This window comes from Lithobates pipiens, unplaced genomic scaffold (genome assembly GCF_037356315.1).
Source record: "Lithobates pipiens isolate NorthernLeopardFrog02 unplaced genomic scaffold, aLitPip1_a1.2 Scaffold_3, whole genome shotgun sequence".
NCBI lineage: Eukaryota > Metazoa > Chordata > Amphibia > Anura > Ranidae > Lithobates > Lithobates pipiens.
In genome coordinates, this window is record NW_027507790.1 from 4,709,521 (window position 1) to 4,734,920 (window position 25,400).

The 25,400-nt window shown below is 43.4% G+C and overlaps 1 protein-coding gene across 3 annotated transcripts in view; it reads right to left on the minus strand.

Annotated features, from left to right (window-relative positions):
* Nucleotides 1–13,077: 13,077 nt before the first annotated feature.
* MORC2 (MORC family CW-type zinc finger 2) overlaps nt 13,078–25,400 on the minus strand; it is a 152,218-nt gene continuing 139,895 nt past the window's right edge. For all 3 annotated transcript variants that reach the window (XM_077461181.1, XM_077461182.1, XM_077461180.1), the window contains exons 26-27: nt 16,559–16,747; nt 13,078–15,395 (exon numbers count right to left, since the gene is read on the minus strand). In XM_077461181.1, the coding sequence (XP_077317307.1) occupies nt 15,327–15,395; nt 16,559–16,747 (258 nt within the window). In that variant the 3' untranslated portion in view covers nt 13,078–15,326. The remainder of the gene's footprint in view (nt 15,396–16,558; nt 16,748–25,400) is intronic.

Below are 25,400 nucleotides of genomic sequence, written 5' to 3' on the forward strand. Positions count from 1 at the left end.
GGTTCGCCCCCACCCACATATCGGGTGGGGGGTCGCCTTCGGGAGTTTGCAGCACGGTGGACCTCCCGGTTATCCGACCAATGGGTCTGCGACCTGATTTCCACAGGCTACAAGATAGAGTTTCTCTCTTGGCCGCCAAACAGATTCTTCCCCTCCAGCATACCCGCATCCCCGGTTCGCCGGGAGGCCCTGTTAGGGGTGGTAAGGGACTTGCTGAATCAGGGGGTGATTGTACCAGTTCCGGAATCGGAATGCTTCCAGGGGTTCTACTCAAACCTGTTTGTGGTTCCCAAGACGGAAGGGGTACGTCCAATCTTGGACCTAAAAGCCCTCAATCACTTTGTAAAAGTGCAGAGGTTCAGAATGGAATCAGTTCGCTCTGTAGTCGCTGCACTCCATTAGGGTACTCCCTGGCGTCCTTGGATATCCAGGATGCATACCTGCACATACCCATATGCCTTCGGCATCAAAAATTTCTGCGTTTTGGCAGTCGGGAAGCCCACTAGCAGTTTGTGGCTCTTCCTTTTGTTCTGGCATCAGCCCCCTGAGTCTTTACCAAAGTACTGGCTCCGGTATTGGCGTTGCTGCGACAACGCGGGATCGCGATCATGGGTTACCTAGACGATCTCCTCCAGAGAGCATCTTCCACCTCAGTATTGGAGGAGGATGTGGCGATCACCATGCAGACCCTGCAAGCATTTGAGTGGCTGTTGAACCTAAAGAAGTCAGTGGTTGTACCGACCCAGCGTCTAGAGTACCTGGGTTTACTATTGGACTCCAGGGAGGCGAGGGTCTTTCTCCCCTCAGACAAATTGCAGACTTTGAGATCTGCGGTCAAACTACTGATGAACCGCAAGTGGTCGTCGCTCCGCTTTTGCATGCGAGTACTGGGGCTCATGGTAGCCTCCTTCGAGGCAGTACCTTATGCCCAGTTCCACACCAGAGTCCTGCAGAAGGAGATTTTGACAAAAAGGGACAAATCTCCGTTGTCCCTGGATCAATAGATCCAGGCGAGCCAGCCAGTCAGGGACTCTCTGCTCTGGTGGTTGGGGTACCCGGTGATTCAGTCCGGAAAATTCTTCCTTCCTCTGAAATGGACGGTGATCACTACGGACGCCAGTCTATCAGGCTGGGGTGGAGTGATGGGGATTCAGTCGGCTCAGGGCCTCTGGTCGACGGACGAATCCAAGTTGCCGATCAGTCTGCTCGAATTGAGAGCGATCAGGCTGTGCCTCCACACATGGTCGACGTGTCTTCAAGGCCGTCCGACCAGGATACAGTTAGACAACGCCACGGCGGTGGCGTACATAAGTCACCAAGGGGGAACAAGAAGCTCAGCCACTGCTCGGGAGGTCGCTCACATACTTCGGTGGGCAGAGCGACACGTACAGGCCCTGTCGGCCATTTACATCCCAGGGGTGGAAAATTGGCAAGAGGACTATCTGAGCCGCCAGATGCTGGACCCAGGAGAATGGGCATTGCATCTGGAGATGTTCAGGCTGCTGTGCCTGAAGTGGGGCACACCAGATGTGGATCTATTGGCCTCCCCGTCTCAATCGGAAGGTGCCAAGATTCGTGTACAGGACAAGAGATCCGTGGGCAGGCGTGTCAGACGCGCTGGTGGCTCCGTGGGATCAGTACCAGCTGATCTACGCCTTTTCTCCACTGAAACTGTTGCCACTTCTGCTTCGCAGAGTGGCAGCCGAGGGGATTCCAGTAATCCTGGTTGCCCCAGATTGGCCTCAGCGACCCTGGTACGTGGACCTGGTGCGTCTGGTGGAGGACGATCCCTGGCGGCTGTCGCTGCGAGGGGACCTCCTATCTCAAGGCCCAATCTTTCACCCTGCTTTACCATCGCTGGCTTTAATGGCATTGCTGTTGAGAGCCAGGTGCTGAGGAACCGGGGTCTGTCGGACTTGGTGATTCCAACTATGTTGAGGGCACGGAAATCTTCTTCAAGGAAGATATACCATCGTACCTACATCTCCATGTGTGAAGAGAAAGGGTGGCATCCGCGCTCCTTTTCTATATCCAGGATCCTGCTGTTTCTTCAGCAAGGTGTAGACCAGAAGTTGGCGTTGAGCACCATTAAGGGGCAAATTTCAGCTCTGGCTGTCTTTTTCCAGCGACCCCTGGTGTCTCATTCATTAGTGAGTACCTTTGTTCAGGGGGTACGACATGTAGTCCCTCCGGTGCGTCCACAGTTACCTCCGTGGGATTTGAACCTGGTGTTGTCAACGCTTCAAAGACCGCCGTTTGAGAATATCAAGGAGATTCCCTTGTTGACCCTTTCAAAGAAGGTGGTTTTCCTAGTGGCCATAACTTCGGCCAGGAGGGTTTCGGAATTGGAGGCCTTGTCCTGCAAGTCGCCTTATCTGGTCATCCACAGGGATAAGGTGGTGTTGCGTCCGCAACTGTCCTTTCTGCCTAAAGGTGGTCTCGGCCTTTCATATTAATGAGGACATTGTATTACCTTTGTTGTGTCCTAAGCCGAAGCACCCCAAAGAGGTGGCCCTTCACGCTCTCAACGTGGTTAGGGCTCTAACAGTGTATTTGTCTGCCACAGCTCCCTTTCGGAAGTCGGACTCGCTGTTTGTTTCGGGTGGCTGGTCCAAAGAAGGGTATGACGGTCTCGTCTACCACCATTTCTAGGTGGATCAGACAGATTGTAGTACAAGCCTACGCCTTGAAGGGGCCCACCTTTCCGGTCATGGCCCACTCTACAAGGGCAATCGGAACATCTTGGGCCTTCTGACACCAAGCGTCGGTCACTCAGGTGTGTAAGGCGGCGACCTGGTCGTCTGTCCATATGTTTACAGAGTTCTACAAGGTAGATGTCAGAGCATCGGCTGATGCCTGTTTTGGCCGCAAAGTTTTGCAGGCGGCCGTGTAGTTGCAATTGAGATTTTTCCTGTTTTTTTTTATAAAAACGCAGTACTGTTTGTTAATGCACTGTTGCATTACTTCCGCAAATGGTTGTGGTTTTGGGGATCTCTCCTGTTGAGAATACCCGGATATGTGGTGTTGTTTTTTCCATACACTGCGGTTTTTTTGTGGGTTTAGTTTCACTAGTTCCCACTTGCTATGGTGGATGAAGTTTTAATGCTGTTTTTTCCCACCCCTCGTTTGGCACTGCTTGGGGATGTCCCATTTAGTTACAGAGAGGAGCTGTTTCGGTCTGTGAATATAAGAGAAAAGGATTTACGGTGAGTACAAAAATCCTATTTTTTTTTTACTTTCTGCTATAAAACATATTCAATAAAAAAAAAAAAAAAAAAAAAAAAATGAATTTCTTCATCAGATTAGGTATGGCTTTTTTTTTCTTAATTGCGGTGATGATCGATTTTTAGCGGGATTGCGGAAAACAGATCGGACCCCTAATTGACACTTTTTTCGTGAACCAGGACATTATTACAGTAAGGCCCTTCACACTAGTGTGACTTTTTTCCTGCGACCTTGGACATCAGAGTCGCATGATAAGTCGTACCCCATGCTTCCCAATGATAACGATTCAGATCTGTGTGACTTCAAGTCACACCGACTTCAAAGTAGTCCCTGCAATACTTTGGTCTACTTTGATGCGAGCTGAGATCCATAGACCTCAAGTTTACACAGGCATTCCCTGAAATAACAGCCCCAAAATCGCGACGACTATCAAGTCGCAGCAGTCTAAAAAGGGGGTCTGATCAGTGCTAAAAATATACACTGGCAGGGAAGGGGTTAACATTGGGGCGATCAGAGGGTTAAGTGTTCCTTGTTTGTGCTTTCTTACTGGGGGGGGGTGTTTGGACTCACTGCATGGACACAGTGATCAGTGTTCCTAAATAGCAGGTACACAAGATCACTGTCAATGCCTGATGTTCTATCTCTGTGTGGAAGCGATCACGGGTGGCCATCTCATCACCGGGGTACCTGATTTTGTGCAATAGAGCCGACCCGATGCAGTAGGCAGTCGGCAACTGGTTAAGTAAGTCACCTCTGTGTTAAACACATGCTTGAATATGTCTTAATACAGGTCCCTGGCATTGTATTTGACATGTGATCAGTCCCTGGTGTAGTTTCCAATGTGGTCCACATCTCTATTGATAACAACTTGTACACAAAAACTCGTGTAGCCAATCCCATGTGTTTAGCATGTGTGTGGCAGTACACATTACAGTGCCTTGAAAAAGTATTCATACCCCTATGAAAAGTATTCCAGATTTTGTACGTTTTGTATCCAGACTCCTTTAGGCCCCTTTCACACTTGTGTGAACTGAAATTTGCATGATTTTGCAACATTTTTTACACAACTTGAAGCAATGCCTGTGTAACCTTGAGGTCCATTGACCAAGTTGCACCAAAGTCAGACCAAAGTTGGGCAGGGACTACCTTGAAGACACACAGATATTAATGGTACTCATTGGAAATCATGGGTTACGACTTGTCATGCAACTTTGCAGTGCACAAGTGCGAAAGGGGCCTAAAGCTTCGTACACACGGTTCGATTGTTGGCAGGGGATTGTCTGTTGACAGACTGTTGTCCTAAAATCTTACCGACAATTGTCCAATTTTCCACCAAATGTTGGATGACAGGTTAGTAAATTTTTGGCAGACAGCGGTTTGATGTCAGATTTTCGTATGGTCAGTACACAAGTCCATCACACAAAATTGGAAAGTACAAACATGCATACTCACCAAACCTGAAATTAGCAGAAGGTGCCCAAAGGGTGGCGCTCAAGAGCTAAAATTCCTTGTAGTATGTCACTACATTCGTGTTTGTGACACGATAATTGTGTGCCATTAGTATGCAACACTAGATATTGGCACACACCCGTAAGACAAAAATCAGACACTCGGCTGGCCAACAATCGTACCGTGTGTACGAGGCTTTACTCTGATACTCCTAACTAAAAATCTAGTCAAACCAATTGCCTTCAGAAGTCACCTAATTAGTAAATAGAGTCTACCTGTTTGTAAATTAAGCTCAGTATAAATACAGCTGTTCTGTGAAGCCCTGAGAGGTTTGTTCGAGAACCTTAGTGAACAAACAGCATCATAAAGGCCAAGGAACATACCAGACATGTCAGTGATAAAGTTGTGGAGAAGTTTAAAGCAGGGTTTGGTTATGTAGTCTCAGCAGATGAATATTCAGCGGTGCATGCATAAGATATAAAAGAAGGAACTCCTCATGGTTTAATACTTTAAAACCAGGATCACATTTATTTCAAAAAATATCCATGGTACTCACAATTAGCAAATAAAAACAGGCATGTTCAAAAGCAGAAGTCTGCATAAGGTAGCGTTTGTTTCCAACCACAAAGATGGCCACGGTCGACATGTTGCAGCTTTGTGACGTCAGAGCTCCACCCTACATGGCGTTTTGGCCAATCGAATGTCATCAGGGGCGTAGTCAGAGCTTTTTGTGACTTCTTTATATAGGATGAAGGGCAGAAATCGAAACGCCCATTCCCCCTGCGCTCCAAGCCTCTCTCTCATCCGCCGGCAGCGCAACCACATAGAAACTGGATGTTTACATCCAGGTCTAAATATACACAGCTAAAACCACCCATGGTGGCCATGTTAAGGAAAACGCTACACAGTGTACCCATCTGATCTCTGAGAGAGGGAAGGGAAGAAAACCAGAAACAAAAATAGTAAATAGATAAAAATTAGAGTACTTAAAAAAAATCAAAAAAATGGAAATAAAAGTAACATGAAAATATTAATAAAATTACAGCTTAATCAAAAATGCCTATGTAGTGGACGTAATGCTGCCATCTTGTGGTTGAAAACAGGTAATACAGAAAATAAAAATATAGAAGAACATACAAAAAGAACTCAACTAAAGAATATTAGAAGAGGAAGGATAATCTAGGGATTCAACTGTTATTAATAAAGGCATTCACATACAATTATATGTTCAAACCAAATGGTCTATAAGATTTTAAACAGAAAATCCGCCAGCTCTCCATCTTTGAGATCTCTCTCCTAATATGGCTGTCTCTCCAATGTGGATCAAACTTGTCTATAAAAGATGTACCTTTTGGACTCTTATCATGGCACAAAGTGTAATGTTTTGATAAACTATGATTCAAAAAGTTTGGAGGTAAGGGACTTTTGCGGCACCAAATATTGGAAGAAAAATAAGAAAAGGTGTTCTAAAAAAATATACAAATTTATTTCATATACATTACACAAAATATAAAAAATAGTCAAACATTTAATACAATTCCCTATGGTCTATAATTGACATCTATTGCCTAAACACAGGTGACATTCTCTTTAAAGACCAAAAGAGGTTCCATCCCAGTACGTTCAACATGTTTCGCCATGATCGGCTTCTTCAGGAACAAGGGAGTAAAGATATTCATATCACAGAACAGCAAATATGTTACTCTTTAAACTATACATAAAAAGAAAAAAGAAAAATCAATGCACAAGAAAAACGCATCAAAGTTACAAATTATTAATAAATAACAAAACAACAACCATGAAAAACAATGATAGTATCAAAAATTGCAAGTGCATGAAGTGGGGGAGAGAGAGAGAAAAAAAACAAGCGCAAAACCCCATCCCTCCCAAGGCCCAGATATTAAAACCTCCCCTTACCTCCAAAAAAGGGGAAAAAAAAGAAACATCTACACCAAATGGGATTGATCTTCCTCACACAATGTTTTCCATTGATCCACATCGCAGACAATGCCGGTCTGCCCTCATATATGGCCAGGGAGACCCGCAGAGAGGGTAATAATTATTACAATTGTCTCTGAAAAATATACATAAAATAGTGCCTGACTGAACTGTGAAATAAAGCTACTTTCCAGATCATTAAGACCTCAGGATGCAAGCAGGTGAGGGTCCCACCCAGGTCATCATTAAAGGGAACACACCTACCCACCTTATGGATCAGTTACATAGAGTGACTGTATATCAGGGAGCTTGGAAAAAGGGCAAAAGATCCTCAAAGGGTTAATATCCACCGGATCTAATAGGAAACAAATAGCAAACAAATCTATAATCCCCTCAGGATTATTGTGCTACTATAGCCACATAGACCATGAAATAACAAACTGCATTTTGAGAAAATGCAAAAAAACGCATAAAGACGCATCATGAACTTCAAAGTATAGAAGTCCCTCACTTCTTCACGGTTTTGGGCTATAAATGTTCAGATCGAACCAATGGCTCACAATTTAGGATAACAAACAAAGGGAAAGGAGGAAGGGGAGCAGAGGATTAGCACCCCCGCTCCCAAACACAGCAGACCCACAGCGCCAAAACTGGACCAGATCCTATCCACCTTGCAATGTAAAAAATAGACAGAATTATATAAAGTATGGCCCCAAGGGCACACAAACAGGTATGCTCTGCAAATACTTATACAAAGTAACCACAGAACTGCCTTTTTACCTGACAACACCATGCAGGATGGAACTCCCGAGCTTCCAAACACTCCCAGCCTATCATATGGCAGGCCAGGTTTAAATAGCCCTCTCCATGGAGCCAAAACGTGACATGTGACATCACATCGTCATGGCGCCAAGCGGACACAATGGGAGGACTTCCCAAGTCATCAAACTGCCACAGGAACCGGAAATGAAAATCACTTCCGGTGCAGCTAGGTGTGATTCAAAAAGCCCTTATTAATATTCACCAGGTGCTTCTTGAGCCTAGTTTCTAACTTGCGGATAGTACGACCCACATAATGTAAGCTGCAAGGGCATGTAATCATATAAACTACATTCTTGATCGAATAGGTGATAAAAGATCCCACATCATATTTTGGACCAGTAACAGAACTAAAAGATTATATCTTCTCTCCCTAAGGAGGAGTACCTCTATAGGTGACCCTAGGCAGTTCTGGGAGCAAGGGACCTAGTATTCTGTCATTTTTTTTAAATGCCCCAGTGTTTTCTAAAAATCTTTTTGATAGAAAAATGTTGATCCGAATAGGTAGTATAAAATGAAAACCGAGATGAGAATCCCCCCCTTCATCTCTTACTCTGGGCTTCAACAAATCATCTCTATTTTTCGAGGCGAGATCAGTTATGATCCAATCAAGATCATTGACTGCATATCCTTTCTGCAGGAAGCGAGTTTTCAGGAACTCCGCCTCCTTCAGATAGTGCTCCTATTAATTGGCTCATAGGGGCAGACCTGTGCCAAGACTCATGATGTCAACTGTCCACACCTATGTAGCCATTCCTGTCAGTATCTTTGAAATATGTAGACCTAACATGCCTGTTATTCTCTACTCTTAAAGTGTATAACGGAAGTATTGGCCTCATGTTGGATAACAATGCCTCAATCATTGTAGTTGAGTTCACCAATGAACAGATCCAAAGAGGCACGGTTTCCTTTCCATAGGAGGACGTCGTCATCAATGTCGACCATAGATTATGTCCTCCTCCCATTTGGCCATACTCCGTGCAAATTTGGCACCCATCGCCACTTTTCGACCTTGTAGATGTAAGAGCTGTTAAACCAAAAATAATTATGGCTCATGGCAAAGTCAAGGAGATGGAGCAGCAAGCGCTGCTGCAACCTACGAATGCCCGAATCTCTTTCCAAAAAGCTCTTCAGGGCCCCCTCTACCACAATGATGAGACATAATAGTTTATAAAGAGGCCACATCTATGGTAGATAAAATAAACCCTTATTTCCAAGTGATCTGTCTCAAAATATTGATGACCCATGTGCTATCTTTAAGATGGGATGGATTTTTTGGAGACGAGAGGCTGCAAGAAATTGTCTATGTATCTCCCACTCCTAGAAGTGACGGAATCAATTCTGCTAATATAATGGGTTCAGGGGGTTCTTATGAACTTTTGGGAGATAGTAACCATCTATGATCCTCATTAAATGGTGTTGTGGCTATGTGGATTTATCATGCTTGTTTGACCACCTGTAATTTAGTGGTTCATTCTTTTTGGTAAGAGGTCTGGTGTGTTGATGTTCGGTGGGGGATAGGTTCGTGCTCACCTAACTTGTGTCTCTTTCTACACCGTGGGTGGTCCCAGTTTTTTTCCCTGAACAAGGACTTTTACTGTCATGCTCTTAGCGCTGCGTACGCCTATATTTTTTTATGCTTTTTATTGTCAACATACAATTTATGTCAGCTGCTTTACTATCATTACTAGCGCAGTGATTAATCTTGAATTTAGGGTTAGGTTATAAAATAAATATCCCAAGCAGGGCTGTTCATTCCATCATCTGAAAATGGAAAGAGTATGGCACAACTGCAAACCTACCAAGATATGGCCGTCCTCCTAAACTGACAGGCTGGCAAGGAGAGAAGTAAAGGAATTTTTCCCCCCATTATACTTGGGTGGATGCAGCATCTGTCCCCTGGTGCCTCTACACTGAGAACTGAATGTTCGAACACCGCCACTCACTCGGCTCTGACAGCTCCCCTGAGCAGAGAGCTGCTGACTCAATCTGCAGCTCTCTCCGCTCTGCTTCCTCCTCGCTCACTGGAGTTCTGAGCTGTGGAGTGGTGGCGAGCGGCCGGCATGTCAGTCCAGGCACCTGGCGGATCCAGACTCCCATTGTCAGGATGACTTGGTGCTTGGACTGGTTTCTGTGACATCAGCAGAGAGCAGACTTCAGCCTGCTCTCTGCTTGAAAATGGGTCACAGGACTACAAATCAAATTGCACTCCTGTGATCCATAGGTGAAGTACAGCCAAACAAGCTTTGGCTATACTTTTCCTTACCACTTTTCCTAAGCACTTCAGCCCCGGAAGGATTTACCCCCTTAATGACCAGACCATTTTTTACGATATGGCACTGTCGCTTTAACTGATAATTGCGCGGTCGTGCAACGCTGTACCCAAACAAAATATATGCTCCCCCCCCCCCCCCCCAATAGAGCTTTCTTTTGGTGGTATCTGATCATTTCTGTGGGGTTTTTTTTTTTCTACTTTCTGCTATAATACATATCCAAATAAAAAAAAAAAATATTCATCAGTTTAGGCCGATAGTTATTCTACATAATTTTTGGTTAAAAAAAACGCTATAGGCGTATTGGTTTGGGCAAAAGTTATTGCGTTTTTACAAACAGGACGGTCACATTGCGGTGGAAATCTGACCCCAAATTCCACTTTTTGGAAACCAGTGACATTACATTGATCAGTGATATAAAAATGCACAGATCAATGTAAAAATGACACTGGCAGGGAAGGGGTTAACACTAGGGGGCTATCAAGGGGTTGAGTGTGTTCTAACTGTTGGCGGGATGGGCTGCCTGGGACATGACAGAGATCACTTACCGATCACTGGGAAGAGTAGATCCGTCATGTCACCTGTCAGCACGGGGATACACTTGTTTGCACTGGAAGATCCCTGTTCTGCCTCTATACTAGACGATCGCAGATCATCAGTGGACAGAGTCTGCCCGACCCACGGGCATGCTCCCGCAGTGGAAGCAAGCGTACAGGTACAGCAATTTTCGCAGGGCTGTCAACCTGCTGCAGTATATCTGCTTGAGCTGGCCAGCAAGTGGTTAATCAGAGAAGCAATCAAGAGGCCCATGGTAACTCTGGAGGAGCTGCAGAGATCCACAGCTCAGGTGGGAGAATCTGTCCACAGGACAATTATTTGTCAGGCAGTCCACACAAATCTGGCCTTTATGGAAGAGTGGCAAGAAAAAAGCCATGAGAAGTCCCATTTGCGAGAAGCCATGTAAGGGATACAGCAAACATGTGGAAGAAGGTGCTCTGGTCAGATGGGACAAAAATGTAACTTTTTGGCCTAAAAGCAAAACACGCAATGTGTTTGCACATCACCCTGAACCAACCATCCCCACCGTGAAACATGGTGGTGGCAGCATAATGTTGTGGGGATGCTTTTCTTCAGCAGGGACATGGAAGCTGGTCAGAGTAGATGGGAAGATGAATGAAGACAGTTTAATAAGACACAAGGCCACTCATTAAAATTGGAAGAAAAGAGCTTTTACCTTAAACTGCATAGAGGGTTCTTTACTGTAAGAGCAGCAAGGATGTGGAGTTCCCTTCCACAGACAGTGGTTTCAGCGGGGGGGGGCGGCATCGATTCGTTTAAAAAAAAAAATATTAGATAAGCACCTGAATGACCGCAACATACAGGGATATACAATGTAATACTGACTACTGACATATAATCGCACACATATGTTGGACTTGTGTCTTTTTTCAACCTCACCTACTATGTAACTATGGATGAAGTCAAATACAGGGCAATCTTAGAAGAAAACCTCTTAGAGTCTGCAAAAGACTTGAGACTGGGGTGGAGGTTCACAATAACCCTAAACGTACAGCCAGGGCTACAAGTGAATGGTTTAGCTCAAAGCATATTCATGTGTTAGAATGGCCCATTCAAAGTCCAGATGTAAATCCAATTGAGAATCTGTGGCAAGACTTGAAAATTGCTGTTCTGATGCTCTCCATCCAATGTGATAGAGCTTGAGCTATTTTGCAAAGAAGAATGGGCAAAAATTTCACTCTAGATGTGCAAAGCTGATCGAGACATACCCAAAAAGACTTGCAGTGAAAGGTGGTTCTGCAAAGTATTGCCTTGGGGGGGATAAATACAAATGCACACCACACTTTTCAGATATTTATTGGTTTAAAAATAAATTTCCTTCCACTTTACAATTATGTGTTGGTCTATCATATAAAATAAATTTACATTTTTGGTTGTAACACAACAAAATGTGGAAAATTTCAAGGGGTGTGAATACTTTTTCAAGGCCATATATATCCCTTGCAGAAGTAGTCAGCATGCCCCTGCAGGAGAGCTTAGCATGCTTTGCATTTTGCTGGTAGAAAGCAAATTCTGCAAGTCTCTTGAAGAGGATATGGTCAGAATGTTCCTGTCATAAGGCTCCAATGTGTTCAGTATGTTCCTGCCATTGCATCCAATATTCACATCATATCACTGGCAGAGCATACAGTGTAACAAGCATAACATTACCATAGACCCCCGGGGCTCTGAATATACATAGTAGTGTGTCCTATTGGTTTATGGTGGGTGTAAGCATGTCTTTGGCATAGTGCCAAGTATGTTCCCCATTTCTCTGTACTCTTCACATCCTTGGCAGAGTATGCCACGTGGTTAGCAGCTCCTAGGCAGAGAAACACCTGTGTTCAGCACCTTCCCAAGTGCTTTTTGTAACCCTGGCAGGATGTTCCATCTGCTATTTATATCCCTGGCAGGATGTCCTATTGGGCCAGCATACTTTTGTCAGTGTGCCTCATTTGTTTACCATGTGCATGGCAGTTCTGTGTGCTCATTAATTATCTGGAAGGGGGACCAACGTACTTAACTTGTCCCTGGCAGAGTGCTTACTATGCTTCATATATTTCTGGAACATTGCTGGTTTTCATTTGCAATCAGCAATGCACCACATCATTATAATGCTGGAAGGGTGCCAACTGTTAGCATTTTCCTGGCAAATAATCCCATGTGTCAAGCATGTTTATCGTGTCTGCCAAGTCTCTGGCTGTTATCCATGGTCACTAGCAAATTGTCTTGTGCTCAACATATGCTTGGCAGTGTTCACAATAGCATGTTTGTGTGTAGCATGTACATTTCCTGGAAGGGGGCACACTGTACTTATGTCTGCCCTTTATCTCTCGGGCCAAGAGTGATGTGTACTCTGTCACTTATGGGTACCCAGTGTGATTAGCATGTATGTGTCAGACAATCCTATCCTCCTGGCTGTATGCCCAGTAGGTTTAGCTGGTCCCCGACAAGGAATCCAATGTGTTCAGGATGGCTCTGACAATGTTTCATCTGCTCATCATCCCTGGCACAGTTTTCTTTGTAGTATAGTCAAGATGGCAGAAAGCCATATGTCATTGTCATGCTTATTACACAACATGTGTGCTCATATACCTAGTAGGAATGGGTGCACAAGTGCACTTGTGTCTAGATAGACTTGTATTCAACCTAACTATGCAACCATGTAAGGTTCTCCAGTGAGCTCAGCATAGCCACAGCAGAGAATCCCATCAAATATTGTGCTTTAAAAATTAACCATTAATAGACAGTGGATTCACGTGGTTTATCACAAGTTTGGTTTTATTCATCCAAAATCTTTATTTTTTTTGTACAATTTTTGGTTATTGCTACTTCAGTTCACCAATAGCCTTACTCAGAGAACTTCTGGGCTTTAAAAAAAAAACGTATTCAACCCCAAAATAAAAATATGTAATATCTGGCCAGTAACACACCACCTGTATTAGAGCTCCCCCATTTTGGATGAAGCACCATGGTCGAGGAGGGATTGATAGATGTACTAGCATATTTAGATGAAGTCAAGTGGTGCTGTGCTGCTTTTACAATTGTGTGTGTGTCCTTATTCCCAACAGAATAACGTGACTATCAATTGACATGCATAAAATGTATATTCTTGAGGCTGGGTTCACACCAGTCCGGTGCGAATTCCAGCTCCGATTTCTCTGAGAAGCGAAAAGGCAGCTGTCCTATCTGCGAATCAGGTGCAGGGAGAGGTGTAGTGAGAAGGAGAGAATGCCTGTTCAATGGAATGCATCTGCGAATCCGATTTTTTTCCATAGAATATGTGCCTTCAACGCACATATGTGAACCACATGCATTCAAACTAATAGATTTTAAAATGTTATGCAAATTGGATGCAGTGTAAGTCGCATCCAATTTGCATAATTGTGAACCGGGCCCCGATTGTCAAAACAGTACACACAGATTATGCCTATATCCTCATATGCATCAAAAACTGAAGTCTGATAATTATCCAGTCTCTCATGAATGTATATTTCAGCATCTGTCTTCTTCCATGATGTGACCCCCACACCAACAAACAATATCCCCACCATGCTTCGACAAATACCTCCATGTCACCGCTGTGCTCTCAGAACTCTCCCCTCAATTTGCTTATAAACAAGCATAGAGACATGTATCTGCCACAGGTTTCTCCAAATGCTGGCACCTCCTGACAAAGGGGTTGATTTACTCAAACTGGAGAGTGCAAAGTCTGGTGTAGCTGTGCATGGTAGCCAATCAGCTTCTAACGTTAGCTTGTTAAATTAAGCTTTGACAGAAACAATCTGGAAGCCGATTTGGTTTCTATGTAGAGCTGCACCAGATTTTGCACCCTCCAGTTTTAGTAAATCAACCCCAAAGTGTTTTGCCCTAGAAAACCAGTCTTTTCTATGTGGGCATTATCCACTGCCACATAGGGTGTTGATATCGTTTTCCTCACTCTAGTCACCTGCAGCCTCTTCACTCTGACCAGGCAGAATAAAAAGCAATTATACTGGCTCTGACCACATTATTCACCAATGTAAAAACACATTGTCTCTAAAAATATTGCTCCCATGCCCTCTGTAACCTCTGATCTGCCAGAACAGTAGATCAAGGACAACTGTGATACCAGTATCCAAGAATGCTCCTGTTAGACCTCTTTCACACTGAAGCATTTTTCATGCGCTTTTGGGCTAAAATAGCACTTGTAAAACACCTCCTTTTACAGTCAAAGCCCACCTGCCCCAGTGTGAAAGCAGCCTAAAGGCCCGTACACATGATCTGACTTTTTGACAACATGCAGGCAAATTAGCCGTTTTGGAGCAACATCCGACCGTGTGTACGCTCCATCGGACAAACTTTTTTGGGTTTTGGTCTGACTTTTGTTGGCTGTGCGAACGAACAAACTTTCTGGCAACAAAAGTCCGAAGAAGCAAAGTCTGATCGTGTGTACAGAAAACCATAGGACTTTTGTACACAGTACAAACACGCATGCTTAGAACCAATGCAAAAGATCAGACAACAATACAGAAGTCGACCAAAGGTGGCGGTAAAGAGCAGAAAAACCACGTGATTTGGTGAAAGTCGGCTGAAAAAGTCCTGCCGTGTGTATGCAATACAAGTTCTCGGCCGACTTTAGAAAGATATTGAGAGACCTTGCCTATGCAGTCAGTGGACTAACACTCAAGGACTGATTCGTAACGAAAAAAGTACAAGTATTTTGGAGAATTTGCTGTGAGGAATTTATTTATAAAGACTTGTAAAGTTACTGATCTAATTTAAATCAACAGGCAGAGTCATTTTTTTGTAAGAAGGTTTTATAAACCACTCATAGCGCTTTCTTTTTCAGTAAAAAATAAATATTTATAAACAAAGAAATGAACTACAATGTTTAAAACTTTAAGAAAAGCACATGCCTGGTATGTAAAAACCATGAAAACATAAGAAAACAGTGACGTCATAATACACGTCTGCCCAGGAACTGGGGCTGGACCCCTTTGGCACTCCCATTTAACTGGAGAGGGGGGAAAGCAGCTTATTCTTCTGTCCCTCAATAAATGTAGCTTAGCAGCTACTATTAGGTCAGTCCCCTCTTGCTATTAGGTCTTCTATGTAAGCATCCAGCTCATCATCTGTATTTATATCGATATCCTAGAAAAAGAGGAACAAAGGTTAAAGGTTGTGTAAGACCAGATTACTATTACAGCACTAAAGTAAAAAATGAGTTTTGAAACAAACACAGTCCTGGCATATTCATCCTTAACCACTTGCCCACTTAAACCCTCCTTTCTAACCAGACCAATTTTCAGCTTTTAGTGCTCTCACATTTTGAATGACAATAACTCAGTCATGCAACACTGTAATATGAAAATGTTGTGTTTTTTCACACAAATAGAGCTTTCTTTTGGTGGTATTTATTTACCATTGGGTTTATTTTTTTGTGCTATAAATAGACGGTAATTTTTGTTTAAAAAAATGCATTTTTCTTTGTTTCGGTTATAAAATTTTGCAAATGAGTAATTTTTCTTCATGCATTTTGGCCAAAATTTACACAATTACATATCTTTGGTAAAAACTCAAATACGTGTATATTACTTGGTCTGTGTGAAAGTTAGAGTCTACAAGCTATGGTGCCAATCATTCATAATTAATCACACCTGATGTACTGACAGCCTCTCTCATTTCTTGAGACCCGAACAAGCCAGGAAAGTACACAAATCTCCCAAATGACCCCTTTTTGGAAAGTAGGCATTCCAAGGTATTTAGTATGAGGCAGCCCACAGCGCTTCCGCACCCAGCTCCCTCCTCTACTCACACGTTGTACTGATCTGTATGAGGAGAAGGGAGGAGCTGGACCAGACATGCTCAGGTTTGTCGATAACCAATTGATCCGTTATTGGACGGAGTGATCACGTGGTAATGGGCCGCTGTCATTGGCCCTTAACCCCGTTCTGTGACACGCTGGGTCATTGTATGCCCTTCCCAGAGTTATCCGACCTCGCTGTAGCTGTCATTTGGCTATGACCCGGTCGGTAAGTGGTTAAACATCTGTGGACTTTTTAGATTAAGGGGTTAGGTCATTTTCTCATGCCTTAAATTCAATTACTAGCTTGCTGTGAATTAAAAAACCCATTCAAGCAACCCCCTTGATTTTTTAGTTTCTATTTTGAAACCAGATTGCATTTGAAGACAAAAGTCCAGGAATGGACCCTTGCAGAAAAAGATCCATTATATAATGCTTTTTTTAAACCAACATTGCGGAAAACTAGGCCAATTTAACAATACTGGTTATTTATAGAAAGGATGCATCTTACCTCTTGAACTTTCTGTAGCAGTGACACAATGTTTGTTCTTAATCGCTGTAGTTTCTCTTCAGACTCTCTTAACTTATTTTCCGTGTTACGCTGGAGCTCTTCACTGGCTTTAGCACGGAGATCAGCTCGATTTTGATATGAGTTGCACAAATTTTGTAGACCCACTTCATACTGCTTAAAGTATTCCTTCTACAAAAAGAGAAAAGTAGATTTCATGAGGACAGCAAAGTGCTTCACATTCTCCTCTTACAGAGCCGAGGTCTGGAGTTTAACTCACTAAATCACTATATGCATGGTTTGCATCTTCTCATGCTTGAATGAATTTCTTATGGGTGTCCCAGCACAATTCTAAACTAACTAGCTTCTACTAACGTTAAAGTCATTGTAAACGATCACCTTGTAAAACAATTCAGTTTAATATAGATCTATAAAAAAAATAAAAAATCATATATACCACCCCCCCCCCTTTTTTTTTTTTAAGAAGTGATCACATTTCCTCTGTTCTCGGTTGCATAAGAGCTGGGGGAGGAGAAACAGAAGTACACTGAGCTTCCCTGTGAATAGCTGTGCAGGGGGGGGGGGGGGTCAAGAAAAGTCTGATCATTGGAGGAGAGCAGGCCGAGTTCCCAGCACAGCTAGAGAACTGAACTGACCACGGTGTGTTATGATTAATGTGGTCAGTTTTTATTAGGAAATCAGAATGAATGGCATTTTACACAAGGGAGGCTAAACAAAGAACAGGATACTTAAGCGTGTCTTAAGCGTACTGTACATGTCTCTAATATTCAAAAAACTGAAAACACGGAATACATGCAAACATCTGGTCACACTTCTAGCACCTTACATTATATATCTATATGTTGCTCAGATTTAAAAAGACGTTCGGGCTATATAAAAAAAATAAAAAAATTATACTCAGCTAGGTGGATGCAGCATTCATCTGTCCTCTGCTGAGAACTGAGCGATTAGCTCAGTGCAGAGCCAGCATTCTGTGAGCAGAGAGCTGGGTCAATCACCCACCACTCCCTTCTCTACACACTTCTGCCTTCCAATCCCATGCTCACTCGGGCGCTGAGCTGTAGAGGGGAGCAGCTGGCTCAGGCTCTCAGCGGATTGTTGAGAGGCTGAGCCAGCTGTCAGTCCAGGCATCTAGGTGGATCCAGACCATCGGAATGCATAAACTGATATACAGTGCCTTGCGAAAGTATTCGGCCCCCTTGAACTTTTCAACCTTTTGCCACATTTCAGGCTTCAAACATAAAGATATAAAATTTTAATTTTTTTGTGAAGAATCACCAACAAGTGGGACACAATTGTGAAGTGGAACGAAATCTATTGGATAATTTAAACTTTTTTTTTAGCAAATAAAAAACTGAAAAGTGGTGCGTGCAAAATTATTCGGCCCCTTTACTTTCAGTGCAGCAAACTCACTCCAGAAATTCAGCGAGGATCTCTGAATGATCCAATGTTGTCCTAAATGACTGATGGTGATAAATAGAATCCACCTGTGTGTAATCAAGTCTCTGTATAAATGCACCTGCTCTGTGATAGTCTCAGGGTTCTGTTGAAAGCACAGAGAGCATCATGAAGACCAAGGAACACACCAGGCAGGTCCGTAATACTGTTGTGGAGAAGTTTAAAGCCGGATTTGGATACAAAAAGATTTCCCAAGCTTTAAACATCCCAAGGAGCACTGTGCAAGCGATCATTTTGAAATGGGAGTATCAGACCACTGCAAATCTACCAAGACCTGGCCGTCCCTCTAAACTTTCAGCACAGACAAGGAGAAGACTGATCAGAGATGCAGCCAAGAGGCCCATGATCACTCTGGATGAACTGCAGAGAACTACAGCTGAGGTGGGAGAGTCTGTCCATAGGACAACAATCAGTCATACACTGCACAAATCTGGCCTTTATGGAAGAGTGCCAAGATAGCCATAAAAAAGTATCGTCTAAAGTTTGCCACAAGCCACCTGGGAGACACACCAAACATGTGGAAGAAGGTGCTCTGGTCAGATGAAACCAAAATTGAACTTTTTGCCCACAATGCAAAACGATATATGTTTGGCGTAAAAGCAACACAGCTCATCACCCTCAACACACCATCCCCACTGTCAAACATGGTGGTGGCAGCATCATGGCTTGGGCCTGCTTTTCTTCAGCAGGGACAGGGAAGATGGTTAAAATTGAGGGGAAGATGGATGCAGCCAAATACAGGACCATTCTGGATGAAAACCTGTTGGAGTCTGCAAAAGACCTGAAACTGGGATGGAGATTTATCTTCAAACAAGACAATGATCCCAAACATACAGCAAAATCTACAAAGGAATGGTTCACAAATAAACGTATCCAGGTGTTAGAATGGCCAAGTCAAAGTCCAGACCTGAATCCAATCGAGAATCTGTGGAAAGAGCTGAAAACTGCTGTTCAAACACGCTCTCCATCCAACCTCACTGAGCTCGAGCTGTTTTGCAAGGAAGAATGGGCAAGAATTTCAGTCTCTCGATGTGCAAAACTGATTGAGACATACCCCAAGCGACTTGCAGCTGTAATCGCAACAAAAGGTGGCTCTACAAAGTATTAACGCAAGGGAGCCGAATAATTTTGCACGCCTCACTTTTCATTTTTTTATTAGTTAAAAAAAGTTTCAAAAATCCAATAGATTTCGTTCCACTTCACAATTGTGTCCCACTTGTTGGTGATTCTTCACAAAAAATAAAAATTTTATATCTTTATGTTTGAAGCCTGAAATGTGGCAAAACGTTGAAAAGTTCAAGGGGGCCGAATACTTTCGCAAGGCACTGTACATACATTTCTAGTGTAGTCTATAGTTTTGTAAATTTAAGAGACAAATGCTGACAAAAAGGGAGAAAAATAAAAGAGGCAGTACATATATTAAACTAACAAGTATGCCTGTCTTCCTATAGAAAAGCAGGACTTTATTCCCAATTGAAGGACACAGCTTAATGATATTAAGCAACTTAGGAAGTATAGATATGTCCCTTTCCACAGAACTGCCAGCTGGGGAGAATGCTGAGCATTCTGGTGTAGAGAAATATGTAGGCAAGCATCTTCTAGAACAACTGCAATAAGACACTGGAAAATGTAATTATGATGTAAAACTTCTTGGAAGCTATGAACTTGTCTCTAGCTAAAAATAAGTTAACACTTTTAGAACAAATATGTGAGTAGAAAGCTAGGTTTTCCTCGATTCCAAGTATCCGATGCTGAGCATGCAGGGTCATCCCTTTACCAGCCAACTGGTCTGCAAAAGTTGTTTTAGAGTCTATGCAGCGGAGAGTCAGAGGGTTAACAGGTAAAGCTGTCCTACGCAAAAGATGGGCAGGGGTTACATAGTGGAACAAGCAACAGCAGTTCCATTGCAGCAATTAGCTCAACCTCCTCCAGAAAAGTGAACTCTTCCTGGCCCATTCTCATGAGAATCTTCTCACCAAGAAACAAGTATCCCTCCTAGACATCTGGATAGTGGGCCATCTGAGGATACCTCAGAAGAGCTCGGCCCTCAGACATCAACCTTCTCCTAGTTCAGCCCTATGTCCAGACTGTAAAGCCAGGTTTTAGCTGGGAGGAAGCCAACACTACATCCGAGAAGTCAAAGATGTACTTCCTATTTCTAAAGAAGGTTTCCGTCTTTTCGGCTCGGTTTCCACTAGCGCGACTTGTCATACGACCTGGAACTGCAAAATCGCATGACAGGTCATACCCCATGATTTCCAATGAGTACGGTTCATATCTGTTACTACTTCAAGTTGCAGCGACATCAAAGTAGACACAACTTGAGGCCCATAGACCTCAAGAATACAGAGGCATTGTTTCAAGTTGCATGACTTTCAGGTCGCTATAGTGGAAACATAGGCTTACTCTGATGGATGTTGTCAGGGACATTATTGGGGGAAAAAAATGTTTTCCTCTCAATTGCCTAGGAAAACTATATCCACTGCCGGAACAAGATTCTGCAATGCCAGATGTTCCACCAGAGGTAGACGTGGCAGTGGTTCGTATAACAAAGTATTTCATCTCACCAACCGATGGTTCAGCCTCAATTGAGGATCCTTTAGACCAGGGGTCTCAAACTGGTGGCCCTCCAGCTGTTGCAAAACTACAATTTCCATGAGGCATTGCCAGGCCCAGTGTTACAAGCATGACTCAGATAGGCAGAGGGATGATGGGACTTGCAGTTCTTCAACAGCTGTAGAGCCACCAGTTTGAGACCCCTGCTTTAGACAGATAAATAGTCCCCGACTTAAAGTAGCTTACCAAATGGCGGGTAAACACCTGGAAGTCAGCAACTGCCTGATCTGTATCCAAAGTCCTGTGGGCATGGACCAAAACAATGGAGACAGCGATTCATTAAAATGTCCCTAGGAAAAATATTGTCAAGGCTTTGGACGAACTATGGCTCTGCAGACTTCACCAGTGAGATGGCAATGGATACAATTCGATACTTCGCAAGATCAATGTCACTACTTGCCATATGGGTATTGTGGTCAGAACTACACTGCGTGAAAACAAAATTTGTATAAATACCGTTTTTTTTTTTTTTTTTTGTTTAATGGTAAACCACTCTTTGAAGAAAGGTTACAGACAGCCATTTCCCGGGTCACAGGAGGAAAGTCAGACTTGATTACCCAGAACAGCAGAAGTCTCTCCTTTGGACCCTGCACTTCCCTCAGAACCCTCACGAGGGCTTGGATCACTATCCAAGCTTCTTTAAGAGAACTAGTTCTCAGTTCTTATAACGAGACAATATCCTCCTTTTATCAAAAGATCCAGCCCAGCTAGTGGAACACAGGTGGATGCTGTGGCCTACACGATCAAGATACGGTTGGATGGTAAATCAAACTAGTAATCTTTTCTCCAGTTTAGACACCTTATTCAACACCGCAGTAGGGACGTGTCCCTGTCATCTCAGAAAGTGTGGATGATCATTCGGAAAGTAAGGAGAGTGAGGATATGGTCCTACATAAGAGCCTTAAGCCAACTTGACTTAATAGGCATTTTTTTCTATTTGTATCCAGATGGTCCCATGGACAGATGGATACCTCAGGCACATTTTACCTAGTATTCCTAAAGCAATGGAGCAAACCATCTATCCCAGTCCATATGTCAAGCAAGTTTGATGCACAGGGGTCTGCACTAGTGGACAAAGAGGGAGGTGCCTGTAAAGCCACATCCATTAAGACATGTCTTCTGGACCACAGTTAACAGACACCAATGTAATAGGCTAGGGAGGCACATTGCAACCAGATGTTGATTCAAGAGAGATGGGAGTTCAATGTGGTAGACATCGCAAATATCCTGGAAATCCAGGCGGTTTATCTCGGATTGACAGCATTTGTTCTCTCAGACCAAGGACAAATCCGATTCGATCCAGATAGGCAATAGAACTGCAATATACATACACCACCAAGGCAGAACCCATAACAGTTCCTTGCTAAGGGAAGTGGAACCCATCTTCATTTGGGCAGAGGGGAATCTGAAGGACCTAAGAGTAGTCCATCTTCCAGCCCACTTAAACACCTGGATCCCAACAAATGGTCCCTACAACCAAAGTTATTCAGTTGGATTGCGGGCCAGTGGATCTTTCCTGAACTGCATCCTTTTGCTACAGCAAGCAATACCAAGCTGCAGAGGTTTGTTTTACATCTACCTCACCCTTTGGCAGAAGCAATAGATGTCTTGGGCATGCAATCTCATTTAAGCCTCCTCCGGCCTCCTACCTTGAAAATTCTCTCGAGACTTGAAATATCAATAACAGTCCTGCCTTATTTGCAGGGAGACCCAGGATTCCCTAGGGCAATATACAGTGCCTTGCAAAAGTATTCACCCCCTTGGCATTTTTCGTGTTGTGTTGCCTCACAGCCTGGAATTAACATGGATTGTTTGAGGATTTGTATCATTTAATTTACCCATTGAACTAAAGGCTGTAATGTAACAAAAACAGGTAAAAAGCAAAGGGGGTGAATATTTTGCAAGGTACTTTATCTTGGTGTCCAGCCACAGATAAATATTCCCGATACCCTTTCTTCTGGCTCGAGGCATCACACCCATCAGAATACTCACAGATTTAGGCTAGGTTCACACTGCTGCAGTTACGAGAACCGGATGTGATTCGCACCGCAGTGCAAATCACATCCGATCTCTGTGCGATGCGAGTTCAGCCATACAGATAGTATGGCTGAATTTGCATCGCACCCGGCCCAAACTCGCACATGACCCTTTTTTGGTCCGCAGCAGAATCAGATCGCATGGGTGTTCACACCATGCGATCCGATTCCTGTCCGAGTTTGCAGATCGCACTGCGATGTGCGAACTGATCTGGGGGTGTCATTAACTTTTCACTGACACTCCCAGTCGTTCGCATAGGGCAGTGTGAACTGCCGCCGGGAGGCATGCGATGAGGGAACCCGCAGCGGATTTGCGGCTTTCCCGCACCGCTGCAGTGTGAACCCAGCCTGAACCTTTACATTAGAATGTTAAAAGACAGAGGCTTTAATCATTAAAACATTCCTCCAGAGTTATTTAAACTCTGCTCAAAGCACAGGAGCCTTCAACTAAAAATACATAGAATAAGGTTTGGAATAAGTTTACATATTTTGCTAACGGCAAAACTTTAATCCTTATGTACCCTCTTCCTCCCAGCTCCTTGACTTACTGCAAACAGACCTGATTTACGATTAGGATTAACCACTTCAGCCCCGGAAAGGTTTTACCCCCTTCCTGGCCAGAGCACTTTTTACAATTTGGCATTGCATCGCTTTAACTGGTTATTGCACAGTCTTACAATCCTGTACCCAAACGAAATTTGCATCTTTTTTTGCCACAAATAGAGCTTTCTATTTGATCACCTCTGCGGTTTTTATTTTTTGTGCTATACACAAAAAACAAACAAAAAGAAAAACGTAAATTTGGGGGGAAAAAAACCAAAAAACAAAAAACGTACAGGGTTTCATGCAGGGGAGCCATTCTGCCCAGTATATGTACCCAAGTTGGTCAGGTACCGGTTAGGCAATTTAAGCTAGTGGCAATCTCTGCTGTGACCACAAGAGATGGGCAGAACATCCTATAATAATCAAATTTTTCAAGACTGTCAAGAAGATAAGCCCATCCATTAGAATAAATATTTCCCACTTGTGATCTCTATTGCTCTGGAGCCCTTATCCAAACAGCCTTTTGTCCCATCTGATTCAGCATCCTTGTGAAATCTCACTTGGAAACTATTTTTCTTTGTAGCGATGGTATCAGGCTTTGGAGTATCAGAACTTCAGGCTCTAGGATCAGAAGACAATAATATTATTTTCTGTACGCGGATAGAGTGGAACTTAGAACGGTACATGGAATTATCCCTATGTTCTCCTTTGCCTCTACCATCTCCGAGCCTTGGGTCCTGCCAATCTTTTCAGCTCCTATTTCGACCTTCTTCACAAAGACAATATTACTTTGGTACCAAGACACTATATTTAAGCCACAACTCCCTTCAGACTTTCATCTGACCTATTTGTAATATCCCCCCCCCCCAACAAAAAAAAAAAAAAACTGGGTAAAGGCCTCTAAAATGTGACCATTCCGGAACTGCAGTATCCATCATGCCTAGTCATGTCTGAATATCAGAGCTTTAAAATAACTCATGGGATATTTGGTTCTGCGTCAGCTGGGAAGCCATAGTTTGCAGATCCCTACTCTAGTACAATAGTTTCATGGATAATCAAATTGGTTAAGAAGGCGAACAGGGCTAGGGGTCTAGAACCCCCTCTTCAGTTGGGCTGTATGCCACCCAGTTGTTTCCTGCCTCTTGAGCAGACATATCCATCAAAACGATCTAAAGGGGAGCATCATGGTCATTCCAACATGTGTTTACGAGGTGTTACAGAGTAGACCCGGCAGCTTTCTTATCTATAGAAACTGGCAGACAGGCTATCAGGACGGCATTTGCCCATTTTAAATCCTTTTTCAAATAAATCTTTTACTATGCATCATCCCACCCATTTCAGCTAGTTATTTGTCACAGGTATGCTGCCAGGGAGGCACCAGGAAAACGGGAAATTGTTTCATACTTACCGTAATTTTCTTTTCCTGGTGCCTATCCATGGCAGCATACAATCCCACCCTCGGTATGCTATATTACATAGAATGCTGGGAGTGTACTAATCCTTCTCTTTTATAATATTCACTGTTCCTGAGGGAGGAGCCAAGGCGGAGCTCGTCACAGGTATGTTGCCATGGATAAGCACCAGGAAAAGAAAGTTACAGTAAGTATGAAACATTTTTTTGTTTTAACCCGTCAGATTCTTTTCACCATCTGTGACCCATTGCAGAGATTACCATTTACTTCCTGTCCCCTAGCCACCAGTAAGGGAGAGGAAATCCCTACAAATTAAAGGGAATTCTTTGGGGACCAGAACTACAGTCCCCATTGGAAGATTTCCCCCCCTACTACTTTTCTGGGGGCACCCCAAAAATTGGAATTTCCTTTTACTTTCAATAACGGTAAACAGGACAAATAGACAGGGGAAATCTCCTTAACGGGTGCACAGACAGCAGTAAAAACTGAAAAGGTATTCTAATCCCTTTCCACTCTATCCAAAACGTTTTGCCTTTTATGCCACGTACACACGATCGGAAATTCCGGCCAGAAAAAGACCGATGAGAGCTTTTCATGGGAAAATGCGACAGTGTGTATGCTCCATCGGAATTTAGCTGTCCTAATTTCCGCCAGCCAAAAAGTTATAGCACGTTCTCAATTTTCCCGACGGAAAAACTTTCTATCGGTAATTCCGATTGTGTGTATGCAATTCCGACACGCCAAAAATCATGCATGCTC